The 11,804-nt window shown below is 35.4% G+C and overlaps 1 protein-coding gene across 1 annotated transcript in view; it reads right to left on the reverse strand.

The window, feature by feature from the left end:
* LOC141536351 (uncharacterized) overlaps positions 1–10,842 on the reverse strand; it is a 29,452-nt gene extending 18,610 nt beyond the window's left edge. Inside the window, exon 1 of the mRNA XM_074256829.1 lies at positions 10,365–10,842. Coding sequence (XP_074112930.1) covers positions 10,365–10,842 — 478 coding nt within the window. The remainder of the gene's footprint in view (positions 1–10,364) is intronic.
* Positions 10,843–11,804: the final 962 nt, after the last annotated feature.

The raw sequence follows: 11,804 nt of genomic DNA on the forward strand, positions 1-11,804 counted from the left end.
CGCCACCTCAGTCAGTGGATAATATTAACAGTTAAATTAATTTTTATTGAAAAAATCCCCGAAATTTTGAATAAGAATTTTTTTTTTCTATTATTTTAAATTTAAAAACAGTAAAAAATAATTATTAACGTTAACAATACTACAGTAAAAATAAATTATGCTTTTTTGTATTGTATGTAAGTGTTTAATTATCAAAGTAATTGTAATTAGATCAAAAATAGCAGATTTTTCTGGTTTTTAAATAAAATTTCTTCCTTTAAAGTTGTAGAATTTTTTGAAGTAATCGAGGTAACTTCAGTTCCGGGTGGGAAAGTGTCACGTTTTAATTACTCCCATTTAGCTTGCTAATTAATGGAGCTCTCGTGGGTTATTAACTTGTAAATTAAACGGGTTTGTGCTGGATTGAATGCGTTTTGTGTGACACAACACATGAAAAGTAATTAAGAAAAATATAAGCTGCACAGAATAAAATAAAATAAAATAAAATAAGAGTTAGTATCTTAATCTGGTAAATGCTTCTTTCGGGTAATGACAGTCTTTGAGCGGAGAATTAAGCTGGATCTAGCGGCGGTTTGTTGTAATTCTTGGGAAAATAGCTCGAGAGAAGCCACGGCGAGCGCTCAAAGACTAATTTTCTCCGGGAGCTTTGAATCAACCCAGGAAAACCTAAGTCTAAGGCCCATTACCAATTTCTTAATTTTTTAAGCTCTCAATTATGCTCAAGTGAATAAATACTTAAACGCTTTAAGTTTTATTATTTTTTTCTTTCATACTGGAGTTAGTTTTAATGAATAGTGAATAAATGAAATATAATTCACTCGACTTTTACTTTTGTATAAATATAAATAAGTAGTCTAAAGTGTACCATGGCGAAACGACGCAATTTTATTCTAATGGGCGCACCAAGCCCCGGGCTGTTATTACTCTATTAAGGCAAGAACCTAACCAAAGAGACTCTATTTTATATTAATGTAATAGCTTGTTCTACTGCAGTCGTCATTATAAGCGAGCCTTTACAGTTAAACTCCATTATTTAGGATGAAAAATCCACTTTTATGTCTTGTTGGAGAGTAGGAGTTTCCAGAAACAGAACAAGAGGCTCTTCGTGCGCAGTCTTGGTTTGTCGAATAATTTTTGCTTGATATTGATCTTTGTTTGGTTTCGGTGATCTGTTTTTTCGCTTAAAAAATTTTATTTTCCAAAAAATTTGTATCAAAAAAATTTTTAAATTAAATTTTTTATCGAAAGTTAGCTTTAAAGGTCTTTAAAAAATTAATTTTTAAATAAGTTTGCTACTAAAAATGTTATTTTCATAAAAAATTGCCTCTAAAAGCTTTAAAAAATTTTCTTAGACAAAAAATCAATCTTAAAAATTTTGTAAATTGAATTTTTAGTAAAAAATCAACTGTCTAAAATTTATTTTAAAAGATATTTAATTCCGAAAATTGTATTTTGATATTAAATTGCTCTCAATAGCCTGTTAAAATTTTTTTTTTTGGACAGGAAACTATTAAAAAGTCTGAATTAAAATTATCCCAGCCAATTTGAGGTCCTTTCAATAAAAAAGTCCAGCAGTCCAAGTTGAATTGAAATTAAAATAACAATAAGATATCATAATGATAACCCTGGAAGTTTGTGGAAAAAATACCTGCGTTGGATTGGGATACGGGGCCCGTTAATTCTCGAATTATTTTTCATTGAGTCGAAGAATTGAGACCTTTTATGAGCATACTTGGAGACTGGCTTCAGATTACGGCTGAAAAATCTCCGGTTACTCGATTAGCGTCTAAATCTTCTGGGCGTAGTTCGCTATTCAGTTTACAAGTATTGTCGCTGTATCACATTTATGTTTTGACAGCCAGTTTGGTATCGATTGATGTTTAAATCAGAATTGTTAAATTTGAATTTGAATTTTAATTTCAATTTTTGGCTGTTTAATCGGACGGATACGGGATGAAGTCTTAAACTGGCGAGTCGGTGAGTAATCATACATTCAGGTTGTCTTAACTGGTTTAAAGCAACATCGGTCTTGTCCAAGTGCATGACAGCAGCCGGGCTTAATGGCCTGGAAAAATCCGAGTCATCCCCGGAACCATGTGTATGAATACTAAATGAGCTTTCCTACCATTTATGACATCATCACGGGTAAGCGACACTGATTCTCATTTATTTGCACTCTACCGACTTTTAATGTCCTAAAATTTTTTTTATTTTTCTTTTTTTTTTTTAATGTATTATTTTAATTTAAAAATTATTTGAAAATTTTAACAAAAATTAAATCAATTTTTCTTTAATATATTGTTTAAAAAAATTTTTTTAATAAAATTAATATCTAAAAATTTATTTATTCAAAAAAAATTTTATTTTAGAGGATTTAAAATTTTTAAAAATTATTATAATAATTTTTTATTGAATAAAGATATTTTTTATAATAAATCTTTAAAATTATGTTATTAATTAAATTCTGTGGCTATTTAAATATTTAAATATTTAAATTATTTGTTCTAGAATTCCCCAAAATAATTCGCTAAATTTTTTTATCACAATTAACAATACTCTAAAAAGGTGATTACAAACAAAGATAGAGTATCATTCAGTATTACGACAAACAAGCTAAGCTCTGACTTTGCGGCACGAAATAACAATCTAGAAGCAAGAAGCAAGAATTCTCGAGCTAATAATTAAATTTAATAAAAAAAAAAAAAAAAAAAAAAAAAAAAAACTCACCGAAATTAGGGTTTGAGTAGTTATTCTTTGACTGGGAAAAATCTGAAAAACAAACAACTTGGCCAATTATAATTATACATGAAACAATTTGAATAATATATAAAAAATAAACATTTTAAAGAGGCGGGAAGTGGAGGAGAGAAATCAGGCTTTTAAAATTGTTTTTAAAGGAGGCAGTTTGATGGGTCTAGTCGAAGATTTTGAGCCAGAGGGAGGCTGTATTAAGACATTTTGGCACAGCCATTTTCTAATAAAGCCATCGAGGTTCCGAGGGAGGAAAAACGGCTGGGGTTGAAAAAGATTCATCTCCCAAGAAAGTTTCGCCGTACCACCGTGCCGGTTTTCTGATTCTGACGGATATACATTGTAGATAGGGTGTATTATCCCGTTCCCGTTCGACCCGGGTTACTTGTATTTTATCATCTTATTTTTCTCGTTCATCTCGCCCCGCTTGGCTAACTCGCTGAGTTAAATATATCCATTGATCATCTGAGTTACTAATATTTTAATGCCTTTTTACACTAATCACTTATTTTCTTATTATTATGCCGCTTTATTTAATCCAAATTTAAGTTTTTTAAATAAGATTTTATTTTTAAATAGAAATGATTAAATTTGCTACTTTAATATTAATTTAATTATTAAATCTTATTTAACAATTTTTTTTTTTAATGTTTAAATTCAAAGTTTTATTAAAAAATATCATTACAATAAATAAAAATTTTATTTTTTAATAAAAATTCGTAAAATAGCTCTTTTTAAATTAATTAAATAAAGAAATTGTTTTTTTTTTTTTTTCAGTTTTAAAAATTATATTTTGACAAAAAAAAAATGTTATTAATAAAAATTTGTGAATTTATCACGGTCTAATACTGATTGTGCATTTGTCTAAACACACTTTCTATCTATGTCCTGTTTTGTGAGTATTTTTTGTAGTTTTACGAACAATAATACCAGCCAAGCGCGGTAATCCTGCCCCAGCTAAAAATGATCACCACCGCAGCCCCCGCATTGTTTTGCGCCCCACACAACAAGAGTGTTGCGCTGTACGTATTTGAAAACGAGTGTGTGAGGGCGTACGAGTTGAGGGTAGTACGTGTTTCTACATATTAGTTAGAAGGTGCCGTTAGAGAAAAATGAGTGAGAAAAGAGTAGACGTGGCAACGGTGGTGAATTATTTTTGCAGGGGAGAAAGTGTTATCTTTTCTTAAGGCAAGGGAGCTTGTTAGTTAGTATATACTATACATTATATACAATATACACTGTTCACTGTATATTCTACGGTATATAGAAGCTTTGTGTCCTCGTATCTTTCTCAAGTTATCCACGAGTTAACGCTTTTTATTTTTTAGTTTATTTGTATTGTGCTTGGGTCGCTTCTAACTGACTACTTACTTGTTTATCACACTCATACGTGCTTATTAAAACACCGACGCTCGATATTATTCATATATTTTCACCTTATAATAATAATAATTTAGTAAAAAATTATTTTTTTTTATTTTTATTAAAATTTTATCGTAAAAAAAATTTTTTTCTACGCTTTTAATTAAATTTTTTTATGCAAAATTTAATTTAAAACTTTTTAAGCTTTAAAAAAATTTTTTTTAAATTAAGTAAAAAAATTATTTTAAAATCTTGAAATGTTTTTTTTTTTAAATTTGATTAAGAAGAAAAATGATTAAATCAATTGAATATTTTAATAAATTTTTCAATCCTTCCAGCTGTCAATCAGCCAGCTAAAATTCTTAAAAAGCGATTGTGCATTTACAGAAAGACAGCCTGTACGCGTGTCACGGATTTATCCTCATATTTTTCGAGAATTTTCCCCTACATCGACGTCGAGACGGCTGAAACTTAAACCTCAATCATTGCTTTTACCCTGAGTGGTTTCACATTTTTGAAAACCTTGGGCATTGTCGAGTGCTCGAGAAAAGAGAGCCTCGATTGCACCCAGCAGTCAGTACACAGCACAGAGCACATCAGCCAAGTGACAGAAAGCTTCCGAGAGAGAAAGAGAGACCCGTTGAGGAAATCCACTTCCCAGGGCTCGGGTCTCGTGTTACCCGTGAGTATTTTGACAAGATCTTATTGTCGCGCGATCACCGAACCTCTATTGACCCTATTATCCTTCTATTAGTATTATACTCGGATTTGAGGTTATTTCTGCACCCCTCGCCCTATTTCTTTCTTTCTTTCTTTCTTCCTTATCCTTCCGCCTTTTTCTCAAACCCAAACCGGGCGAGACCTTTTCTCATGGAATTCGCTGGCGAGTAATCCTCTTGACTATCGATTAGTCGAAGTCAAAAAATAATCTTGAGGACCACTTGTCATTTTGCGACTCAAAAAAAGCCAGATTTTTAATTTATAAGAGGAATTATTAGAAAATAATAAAGTTTTTTGATAAAAAAAAAAAAAAATCTTAATATTTTTATTTTACTATTATTATTATTGTAAGTAAAATATTGAAAATACGGAAAAATGATAAGAGACCTTTTTTGTAGAGAATTAAATTTTCTATAAAAAAAAAAAAGAAAAAAATTCTTATCAATTTTTTTTATTTTTGATTCTTTGTAGAAAATATTAATTTAAACAAAAAAATAATAACAAGTCCGAACAACCCTAAAAAGTGTGAAATGAACTGCTACTTAGATAGACTACCACAAATAAAAATCTAACGTAAAAAGAATTCATCAAGATGAGCGCCGTGACACGCGGATGCAAGAGAGACAAGATTACTTGCGGCAAGTGGGAGCGAGCGAGAGGGCTTTGGAAGTTAAGCGCATGCGCTTAGTAGAGCATCCATATATCGAGTCCTCTTGTCCCGGGTCTCTTACTCTTACTCAACAAACACGGTGTAACTACGTACACAGACTGGAAACAGAATAGCGTGTGGTGGAGGCGAGAATTCATGTATACGCTTACAAAGTACTCTTCAGCAGGGACAATCGAGGTGTTGGACTGGAAATCCATACCAATTTGAGCAACTTACACGCTGTAGCTCTCGACACACAGATATTATTCGCCTCAAAGAAACCCGGCTTCAAAGTCACTCGTAATAAATTACTGGAAGCCTGCGAATTCGTTAAATTCGGAATATTTTATGCTTCAAGTATTGTTCCTCTTCCCTCTTTCCACACACAGTGTACATGCTTGCCAGTTAAACTTTAAATTCAGTTACTAGACGCTCCATGTGATAATGGACATAGTTTCCCGGTAATGTCCGAGACTAATTCCCGTGTTATTTCATTAATGTCCCGCAGGTCCCTCGGGCACCTACTCCACGCCAGACGCCCCTTATCACCCTTGCTCAAGCATTAGGGTGTCAAAGGGTGCTAGATTTACGACTGCCCGATTGATAGCCTTCCATATGCGTGAGCGTTGCTCCAAAATTTTTTTTGTTTTTCTAAATATTTTATTCATTGACCTTTGATAATAGTTACCATCAAATATCCACCGTTATTAATCGACATTTCCACGACTGCTGTTCTACATTAATGGTACTAAGTTTTGGAATACCCCAGGGGAAAATCGATCTCCGAAGATTGTTATTGTAACTTCTCAAGAAAGTAACTACTAACGAGGGTCTTGATTGACAGGTTGAGAAAATAATTTCGGGGATTAAGGCCACAGGAAAATATTAACTTGATCTGACGCGAGGGAATTATCACCGGAAAATTCTCCGGATCTTAACTTTTCTCGTAAAAAATTTTTTATATGATCATATTTAATTTTTTTATCAGTCCATATGACTTTATATAGTCATATATGCCTATATCTGCAGGTTCAGTATGCCCATTAATTTTTTGTAAGTCGTTATATGACTTAATAATAAAATCATACTGTTAATCGACATATTTCTCTGGCTGTAAACGAAGAAATGAAAATAGTTGGGGAGCAGTAAAGCCATGAATGTTGACAATCAATAGTAAAAGTCTTACCCGGTAATAAAGTCGTGGTAAAATTGGGAAAAGAGGTGTTATCCAATTATTCCAAGTTGTTAAGGCACGTCTTGGAGCGTTTAAGGGACTAAATTAAGACATTCCACACAACAAATCTCCCAAGAATCTCAATTAACTTCTGCAGCGCGAAAAGCTTTCCCTTTAATTAACTGTTTAATTTCATTTAACTTCTCCCAGCCCCAACAAAATTAACATCCAAACAAATATAAATAACGCGTGGAAGTAAAACTTTTATGTCGGGTAAGAAAATTTATCGGAAAACTCTCCTGTGAAGTGGTTCGGTTTCAGCCTCGAGGAGAATTAATGAGAGCGCCAATTTGAGCACATACGTATACACTTTTAAAAATTCCCACCCGGACAAAGCAAAAGGTAGTCAGCGGTACGAGTAATAAATAAAATCCCCCCCCCTCTCTCTCTCTCTCTCTCTCTGCCGCTACTCGGTTATATCCTTTAAAAGGATTATGAGTGATCAGATAATTTGCGAGCATTGAGGCCTGAGTGCCTCCAAATAGCTTTGAAGTACTAATCAGTATCGAGCAGACGGATTCATCATTCATATATATTATATATATGTGTGTGTATAAATGCAGATACATATATATGTAGCTGGATCCAGCCCTCTTCAATAACCCGCGCGTACACGGAAGAGCGCGTCGCGCCGAGAAAAAGTGCTGGAAGAACGGAAAAAAATAAGAAGAAATCGACAAGACTCGGGTGAAATGAAAACCCGGATCAGAAAGGGAGTCTGCTCCGGTAGAGTCGTGATGAGCCAGCCGTACGGGGGATCTGTATGGATATAATAAGTACGTACATAACACTGCAGCGATGATGTTGAGAATAAGAGTCAGAGTGAGAATAGACCGAATAGCTGGAATTGGAATTACGAGAGTACTATACCGTGAATAGGGAAAAGTGTCACACCAACTCATTGTGAGGGTGTTGATAGGCAATCTGGTTGATTGCCAACTTCAAACGACTACCACCAAGACACAAGACAAGATATTATTGCCTACCCGGCAATCCCGGACCAGGAAATCAACAAACACCTTTCTAATAAGCAATCTGGATCAGTCTTTTGATAGTAATCTCTGGAAAAATTTTATCATGTGGTTCTATGTAAAAATTGGTCGGATCAAGCTGAATATGACCATATCTGGACTAATGTAGCTTATCAAAAATTACATATGGATATATTAGACCAAATATGGATTTATAAGACTATATATCAGGGCATTATAGGTCATATATGGATATATCAGGGGCTTGATATGAACATATAAAATTTTTTGAAAGAGCCACATATTGGCGATAATTGATACATAGGAAAATTTGTGACGGAAAAGCTCTATCAAGTATTGGATTCTCGAAAAAAACTCAGGATTCTACAATGACGAAAAGAGTGTTGTCTGAATAGCAATGCTGGGTTGTCTTTCTCGGGCATAGGTGCCAAGGTCAGCGAGAAGTGTGTTGGTGAGACGGCTGTAAAGAGCAGAAAGCAGTGTTGCCTATACATAAGCAATGCCTGGTGTGCTCAATGATTTAGCTGAGACAAAACGATAATTCGGAGTTCGAGAGAACGAGGTGTAAGTGAAATTTAAATGGAATAAGTGAAGGTAAATGCGTTTGCGTGTGGATTTAAAATAAAACGCAAGGAGGTGCTAGGAGTGACGTTTGAATGCCCGGGCAAAAGCTTTGTCCGCTCGGTAACCCGACACCCGAAAATCGTTCTCAAAACCAGCCAAGGAATCTGCTCAGTCCGTACCAAGGCAGAGTTGATGATTCTTTTCCGAGAATTTGGAATAAAATCACGAAAAATATTTTTGGTTTGCACTTGGGAGGTTAACGGGAGTAATTAGACTTGGAATATTGTTCCTGGAAAATTGATCCGAGGACAAAGCGGCGCTCGGGAGAAGAATGTTGAGGGGGTTGTAGGTGAAGGTGGAGGAGAAGAACAAGACAGCCCTCTTTAATCGGAGATGAGACGAGCTTTGCAAATTGACTCGTTCGCCCCAAGATTAATGGAATTAAGGCTCTATTGCCAGAGCTGGAGCTGGAGCTGGAGCTAGAGAATCTGGAGCTGATGGGGAAACGGGTTGAGAACAGTCGGCTCAACGCGGCCATTTTAATGTTTTGTTCTCAAGCTTTGTGTTTTGGTGAGACATTGCAGCTCTGCCCAACACTCAACTCATTATACCACTAATTATTCATAACGCCGTCGATTATTCTTATTAAATAATAATATAAGATCCAATTCCCAGTCCTAAACTGAAAACAAACTGCTACAATTAATTATCGTCTTTGCTTCCTTTTTTTTTTTTTTTTTTTTTCTTTCTTTTCTTTTTTATCTTATTCTTAGTATTTAGTTTATTGTGCCGGGCTGGGATCTGGGATATGTATATATATTATTTAATTATCATTTTATCAGATACTTTCAATCGATACCTACTTCTATAGACTCTTTAGCAGTCATTATCCCGTCGTGAGGAAAAGTCGTTAATTTAGTCACGCGACAGTACGTCTCTGTTTGAACGAGCTATTCAACAGACTCGAAAATTGGAAACGGTATTTAGCAACATTATTAATCAATACAGGTACTGCTGGTACTTCAAATGTTATAATACACCCCATTACTTTGCTTTGCTTTTATTTCCCTATTTTTGTAACTTTTTAACAAGAAATTTATCATAATTTTTTTACATAATTCTGTCATTTTAAGTGTTAAAATTTTTATTATTTTTTAATACTAAATATAATCAATGCAATGATTTAGATCAAAATTTTAATTTATTGAAATATTATGTACAATCTAAAACTCTCTATACATTTTTCGAAAATAACCTTCTATAATTTTTTGCAAAGAATTAAACAATTTACAAAAATAAGATGTTCTTTTAAGAATTGATAAAAAATTCAGATAAAACAATTAAAAAAAATGTTTGCTAATTGCAACAATATTAAAATTTTTTTTTTTTTGTGTCTGTCTTTTTATATAGAACATTTAAGGATTTTTTAAATAAATTTCAAGAAAATTGGTAATTTCTTAGAGTAAATTAGACTACTCTCAAACTTTTTCAAAGAATAAAGCTCAATTCAATTCTTAAAAGCTTCATTTTGCAGTTACTCAACTTAATACTATAGAACCTCTATTACTTAAAGCACATCTCAACTTAGTACAATCCCCAAAAGACACTAATGAAATTTTAAATTTCCAAAACACAGACCAAAATCAATTACCATCTGTGAAAGATACCCCTGGCTAAAAGAATCGAAAACAAAGCAGTATCTGAAAACCAATCCAAGACAATGATACTCCTTCGAAAGGCAATGAGGTATCGATTTCGATGTTGGCTGTCGGGTAACCGGATCCCAAGTGGCCCGAGAGCATCATGCAGGCCTAATACATCATGAGGCATCGCTATCAGGAAGCTAAGTGCTCGTTTCACACCTCCCGACTACATAAGATACGGCTATTAATTCACTTTAGTATCCAGGCACAAATAAAATGGAAGCGAGCGAGGATGAGTTACTCAATTACGTCGGCACCCTCCATTAATCCTCGTTACCGACAACCGATTCTCTTTCAATCATCCTCCATTCAACCCTTCACAGAAGACCATCATCGTGATCAATATCAACATCAACATCAAGCATTAGCAAAAAGTTGCAAAAACTTACCATGGGGTGGCGTCTGCTGGTGACTGGGACTGTGCTGGTGGTTGCTGGACACGCCGGCCCCCGGAAGAACGTGCTGAGCATGCGCAGCAGCAGGATGGACGTTGATGCCCGGAGAGCCGGGCAGCTGTCCTTGATGGACCTGGTGGGCGACATGGTGAGCCGGGTGCGGGTGAGGAGGCGGCAGAAAAGCAGCTGCCACGGCTGCTTGCGCGTTCAGGTACGCCATCCTCGAGGCAGTCAGGTTCCCGAGGTTCCCTAGATTCCCCAAGTTCCCCAGGTGGTTCGTCAGACTGGGCATGTAGTCCCATATTTTGTGGTGCGGAGCGGCCACTCCGGGCCCGTAGGACACTGCGGACACTCCGGCGGGCGGCGAGCCCTGCTGATGAGGGGATCCTCGTTCCTGGTGATGTCCACTCCCACTTCCTGCTCCGTTGAGGCCCAGCAGCTCCTGGATCGCGAACGGCGATCGCTGCGGCATTTTCAAGTCCTTCGGCTGAATTGTGATTGCTAAATTAGCATCGCTTTTCAATAAAACTCGCTATCCTCCGCTTTCTTTTTCTTATTTTGGGCTGATGCTCAAATTATATTGACCTTATTTCATCATCAGTGGTTAATTTTTAGTCAGTTGAAATATTTTGCAAGAGCTTGAGAGTTTTTGTAGAGTTCGCAAGCGACGGACGCTTACATTCTTGTTCCGACGGCGCAGAGCACTCGCTTATTCAAAATCTCAGCTTCTGTCACTGGTAAAAATAATTTACCTGGTTTGAAGGATTGTAATGCTTAAAACTGGAGATGTTGATGATTTTTGAGGCCCAAATAAATTTTTTAAATGCAAAAAGGTCCAAGTTGCCAGATCGTCGGGTGCAAATCAGCCGTGATTTACATGTTAAGAGTTTTAGTTGTTTAATTTTGATCCGACTAGTGTTTTTAGGCCTGATGATGTTGTTATTATTATTCTGAAGGTGTTTTATTCACAAAGATCGGATTGAATTACAGGTACGGTGTCTTTGTTGCTCCATTCATTCCTTAGAACCCACGTTAAGTTATTCACTGGGTCAGTTGATGGCAATTAAATAAATTGTGGACACTAATAGGCGAACTAAATAAAAAACACAGAAATCCAAATCAAGTTGTTGTTAAAAAATAAATAAATAAATCAGAGTCACGTCTCATCACTGGTGTCCACTTTCACAAAATATTAAATTTAAATTTGAGATGGAAGATTTGGCAAGACAAAACACGAGTGACGGCTAAGAGTAGATTGTTTGGTAAGAAAGTGACGATAATGGAGAAGCGGGTTGGGTTCTGTCCGTTAGCTCGTCGCGGCGATCGGCAACTGAACGTACGGGGGTGACGTCGACGGGAAGAAGGAGCACGAGCAGACTTTACCCCCGACGACGTAAACACTAACACACCGATTGCGGGGTGGATTGCGGATTT

This window comes from Cotesia typhae, unplaced genomic scaffold (genome assembly GCF_013202065.1).
Source record: "Cotesia typhae breed Kobodo isofemale line unplaced genomic scaffold, CoteBio_Ctyphae scaffold_152, whole genome shotgun sequence".
Taxonomy (NCBI): Eukaryota; Metazoa; Arthropoda; class Insecta; order Hymenoptera; family Braconidae; genus Cotesia; species Cotesia typhae.